This window comes from Olea europaea, chromosome 2, assembly GCF_002742605.1.
Source record: "Olea europaea var. sylvestris chromosome 2, O_europaea_v1, whole genome shotgun sequence".
In the NCBI taxonomy this organism is placed as follows: Eukaryota; Viridiplantae; Streptophyta; class Magnoliopsida; order Lamiales; family Oleaceae; genus Olea; species Olea europaea.
The window spans coordinates 20,843,360-20,849,359 of NC_036238.1; the positions used below are offsets into that span (position 1 = coordinate 20,843,360).

The following is a 6,000-nucleotide window of genomic DNA, read 5'->3' on the forward strand; positions in this document are numbered from 1 at the left end:
CCCAAGGCTGAAAAAACACAATCTGGAGTTGACTTAAGCAACCAGGTTTTGTTGCTTCCGGAACTTTGCCCGTAACTTCATCAAAATAAAATATGGGTATTAACTACGACCACTAATTTATAATTCCACAAAACAAAGTACACGTACACCTTTGCAACAATAGGGCATTGTGCAAAGATTTCAAGAGAAATGAATATTAAATATGGATGATAAATTAAGAAACGTAAAATTTACGCAGTTAAGATACATTTCACATAAAATGAAAGCTCGTAAAAGAGATTTTAGAGAAGGAACGAAACCAAATGGAGAAAAATGATTCACACAGTCAACTCAAACAAACTTGAACAAGATTACGGAATTGTAAGAACAGCAGCATGTTGGGGATGGGTGGATCAGAAAGCACCAGACAATATTTAAAGAAGAAAAAAGGACAAAAATTTTGTTCCTGTCAAGTATTATTGTGTGACAACAAATTGTAACAAGCATTTATCGTCGAAGATGTGTACCTGCAAATCAAATTCAGATCTATTGAGCTTCAAAAGGTACAGAAGAGCAAATAAATCGTCGGTATCCACATCTGTATCCAAAAGAATCCTTTGTGGCTGCCCCTTAACACAGTACATATCAGCTCCCATTGTTCCAATCATCACTATTCCTATACATATGTATAAATATCTCTGTATCGACATGTTTTTTGTATACTCCAAGAAATTCTCTCTCTCTCTCTCTCTCTCTCTCTCTCTCTCTCTCTCTCTCTCTCCCCCTACAAACTGTCTGAAATCTGCTTTCTTGATCATCTTAAACGCTTGCATAATCCCGTTTTGAAAAGTCAATCCCTCGAAGAGAAATTACAACAGCTAGAAAGAATTTTCTATATTGACTTTTAAATATGGTGAATAGTAGGGGTGAAGCAAGAAAATAATGTTGGGATGAACATCAAACTTAAATTTTTTTTTTTTAATGAAATTACGCCACAAGAAATCGAGTTAGAGGCTATTCTCGTGACGTTCACAATAAAAGTATAAGACACTCAATGAAATAAAAAAAATAAAATAATAATAAAAATAAAAAATCGACGCTTACCTTAAAAATATAAACTAACTGAATCATGATAGAAATAAGCAAACATAAATATCTACCAATGAAAATTTTAAAAAATTATTTAACTAGTATTCTTCTAGTAACTTTGACAACCAATCTTTCCTAGCAATTGAAAGTTTGATCAAAACATGCAATCAATAGTATATCACCGTAATCCATATATTATTATCTCGAAATATTATTTGGTGTGTTCATCAATCTTCTATATCACCACATTTTAAAGTGAGTGAAGAATCTCAATTAAAGTGAGAAAAATCAACTAAGAATTTCGAGGGTCAATTAAATTAAATTTAGTTCACGTCCTCTTTTTGCTCGATTTCAAGAATATACTCATATATAGATCACTTTATAAATAAATAAGTTTTGACAAATATTCTTTTATTGTCAATATCAAATCTATAGTAAGTTGTTTATTTTTTTCATACTATCTATTTTACGATCAAAATATATATATTTTTTTATAAATATATAAGTAATAAATGAAAATATACGTAGAAAAAAAATAATTACTTTTAAATTTAATAAAATATATATTGTATCTAACTATTAAAATAAGTAATTTACTTAATCAATACAAATTATCTATAATAAAATTTACTTCATACTCCATCGTCCCAATTATATAGGCTTATTTCATTTTTCACACGGATTGAAAAATCTTTTTGAAAGTCATTGAAAAATTAATTTTTGCCAAGATTTTTCCTAGATTACCCCTATTTAATTTCCAATATGTAGTAGTAAATTATTATTGGAATTAGTAAAGATTTTGAATGATTCAATTTGAAGAAGAAGAAATAAAAATTGTTCCATTTTCTAAGAAGTGAGAATGTGTGTGTTTGAATTATTTCAAAAAGTTGACATATTAAGTGGAGAAAATTGAATAAAGGTATATTAGTAAAGGAACAAAACAAAATATTCTAAATTAAAAAACAGACCTATTTATTTGGGACAAGAAAAAAAGGAAAATCAGTTTATATAATTGGGACGGAAGTGGTAATTATAACTAAATTTTAGTCAAACATGCATTAAATAGAATATCTAATTTGACAATATAATATTCACATTTCACGACTGTCATGAAAAGAGTATTTAATAATTATAGTGTCTTTAATACAATTTGAATAATTGACCATTGGACTTGGGTTGAGATTCTAGCTAGAGTTGAGCTAATGCTAATAATTGGGCCAGAATTCTACAATTTCTTCTTAGGCATTTATATGGGCTAGGGAGCCTAGCACTTTACCCCGCTGCCTCCGCTCCCAGTGAATAGTAAATACATGTACACTCTACACTATATCTATGCAAAATTAATTTAATGGTCGATATAATTGACAGAATGGAAAACATGATTTTGGAACTTTCGAATAACCAGGAATTAAATCAATTTTATTAACGAGTGAACCGAACCAGCTCGTCAGTTTGATTCTAGTCCTGTTCCAGTGGCTCAAGATAAATATGTTCACACTATCATATGTGAAGTGATATGGCATAATTTTTCTCCAAAACGGCAATAATTATTACAATCTGTTAAACGGCTGAGTGAAATCTGTATACTCAGTAATGTTTTCAATTAGTTTACAGTGTAAAATTGATTCATCAAACCAAGTATCAGGAGCCATTTTTTCAAGGACTTGAAGCAGTATTGTGCCTCATAATTATGCTGTTTCTTCGCTAATGCCTCGAGAAAACCACTAGATATTGGGATGAAGTCTACGGTGCCCAATGATATAAGATTACCCGAGATGCCAGAATGAATTACCTGTTGCACAGGAAACGTTGACAGATTTATGAATACTATATGGTATAATGTGAATAGATGAATCTCTATAAATTTGAGCATGCGCTTATGTGGTTATATATCATTTTTCTTATTATTGCTCTCATATTTGGAATATAAATTAAGCTCTGCTCTAAGAAGGGGTGTAGAGTGTTGTTAGGTTCAATACCTTAAAATTGGGTTGAAATCTTGGAAGATCACGTTCGGCTTGAATTTGGAAAGAAATCAAATTACATCCAAGATTTTTTTCCTTTTACGTAGTTTAACCTTATTCTAGTATATTTTCTTACCTTTTAGGACTTCATTAGGTTTATGAACGTAGCCTATAAAATAGAGACTCCTTTGTCAGTTTTAGATGAAAAATTATTGATGTCCGTATTATTTTCTCCATAGTGTCGGGTTTAATAAAATTCATCGTTCCTCTACTTAGTTTCTCTTTTTCTTCTTTACTTTAATCTTGTTTTCGTGGTGTGATCTTGAATATTTCACTATTGCCACTAAATCTCAATCTTACATCGCCTTTGGGATCAACAAGTGGTATCAGAGCACAGGTTGCAGGTTATTCGTGATTTGGTTGAGATTTTTTGAGGATGAATTCGTTGAAGTGTGAAATTCCGCTGTCGGATCGCAATACAAGATTTTCGCTGTGGTAAGTAAAGGTAAGGGCTGTGTTAACGCAGATGAATCTTGAAGATACTTTGCTGGGTTTTGTGAAGATGCCAACAAATTTGTCTATGGAGGAAAAACAACGAAGGGATCGAAGGGCTCTAGCACAGATTCATCTTCACTTATCCAATAATATTTTGCAGGATGTCTTGAAGGAGAAGACGGCGGCTAGGTTTTGAGAAGATGCCAACAAATTTGTTTATGGAGGAGAAACAACGAAGGGATCGAAAGGCTCTAGTGCAGATTCATCTTCATTTATCCAATAATATTCTGCAGGATGTCTTGAAGGAGAAGATCACGGCTACTTTGTGGCTCAAGTTAGAGCAGTTGTGCATGACAAAGAGTCTGACGAGCAAATTGACTCTAAAGCATAAGCTATATTCCCATCGTATGCTGGAAGGAGGGTTACTGCAGGACCATCCCATCGTGTTTAAGGAGATTGTTGCAGATTTGGAGACGTTGGAGGTAAAATATGATGAAGAGGATCTGGCCTTGATCCTGTTGTGTTCGCTATCCAGTTCTTTCGTCGTTTCGTAATACTATATTGTATAGTCGTGACACGCTGACCATTGAGGAGGTATATGATGCCATGTTCTCAAAGGAGAAGATGGAGTTGTTGGTTGGAGATCCTACATCTAAGGGTGGGGATGCTCTGGTTACTCATGGTGATCGACGGAGGAGTAGATCGAAGGTGAGGTACAACAATATGTATTGTTATTACTACAAGAGGAAATGACACATTAAAAAAGATTGCGACAAGTTGCAAGGTAAAGGTGATTTACATGCAAATCATGTGAGACAATTAGGTAACGAGGCTAACATGTTGAGAATTTTTCAGATGATGGAGATGTAATGTTGGCTATATCTGATGGGGAATACAAACCTGGGGAGTGGATTCTGGATTCTTCATGTTCGTATCATATGTGTTCCAATAGGGCTTTGTTTCAGACATATGAGACGGTGAAGCAAGGTGGAGTTGTCATGGAAAACAACCAATCTTGTCGGGTTGCAGGAATCGATCGAGTTAGATTGAGGCTACAAGATGGGACAGTGAGGACACTTGATCAGGTTCGCCATGTTCCAGGCTTGACAAAGGATCTCATATCGCTGAGTACCTTGGATGTAAAAGGGTATAAATTCTCTGGTGGAAGTGGAGTCTTGAAGGTCCTAAAGGGTGTCTAGGTTGTACTGGAAGGATGGAAGAAGTCTCAATTGTACATCTTGCAGGGGAACGCAGAACCAGCTAAGAGACATTTGGACAAGTTTAGTACCGTGGTGAAAGTTCAGTTTAGTACGTTACTTTTTATGGCGAGCTCTAAGTTGGTTAAGAACACTACTAGTGAGAGCGTTGATGATTCCGCTTTACCACCAATTTTAGCGGATACACTATGTTCAGTTGCTAGGGTTGGACTCATGGAATATAGGTACAGTGGCGTCAAAATGTCTGGAATGCTTTAGGGGACGTTGAAGGTGACAATTCTAGCAAAAGGCCTTCTGATGCAGCATGTGGTATGATTTCTGCTACATGGTGTGCTTCGACCCTATTTGGTCAACAGTAATTCCTTGGTGGAATTTTGGGAACCCAGGATTTGAATTTGGGTGTCGCTTGTCGACACCGTGTAGAGGACGATGGTTTGGTGATGGAGATTTTGGTTACTGTGTTGAGAAGATTGGTCAGTTCATTTCGAAGCAGATGGATCTGAAATTTTGGAGTTCCGTTCGTTGCATCGAAATTTTGAGTCAAGGTGGAGATTGTTAAGTTTAATGCCTCAAAATTGGGTTGAAATCTTGGAAGATCACGTTTAGCTTGAATTTGGAAAGAAATCAAATTACATCCAAGATTTTTTTCCTTTTACGCGGTTTAACCTAATTCTATTATATTTTCTTACCTTTTAGGACTCCAATAGGTTTATGGACGTGGTCTATAAATTAGAGACTCCTTTGTCAGTTTTAGATGAAGCATTATCGATGTGTTGTATTATTCTCTCCATATTGTCGAGTTTAATAAAATTCATCGTTCATTTACTTAGTTTCTCTTTTTCTACTTTACTTTAATTTTATTTTCGTGGTGCGATCTTGAATATTTCATTATTGCCATTAAATTTCAATCTTGCATCACCTTTGGGATCAACAAGTGTGAGTTGACACCCACTCAACACCAAAAAAATGGAAATTTTGCAGATATCCATTTTACCAAGTGAGTTTGTGGGTCAAGTTTGAATTATAATGCGTAAATGTTAGGAATGATTCTTCATATCATTTTGAAGTACTCACGGCTTAATTCGTAATGCATCTTTCAACTTTCAAAACCACTAAATGATGAGTTTGTAATAGTGAGATAAAAATAATTGCACAAAATGGATATAATAATCATGATTCTTGAAAATCATATATTTGACTTATATTTAGGCTATATTTCTAGATCGCCAAGGTAGGTTTCTAGTATCGTATTGAAG

At 34.3% G+C, this 6,000-nt stretch overlaps 1 protein-coding gene across 2 annotated transcripts in view; it reads right to left on the reverse strand.

Annotated features, from left to right (window-relative positions):
• LOC111366029 overlaps window positions 1-766 on the reverse strand; it is a 37,558-nt gene extending 36,792 nt beyond the window's left edge. For both annotated transcript variants that reach the window (XM_022986657.1, XM_022986674.1), the window contains exon 1: window positions 507-766. In XM_022986657.1, the coding sequence (XP_022842425.1) occupies window positions 507-689 (183 nt within the window). In that variant the 5' untranslated portion in view covers window positions 690-766. The remainder of the gene's footprint in view (window positions 1-506) is intronic.
• Window positions 767-6,000: the final 5,234 nt, after the last annotated feature.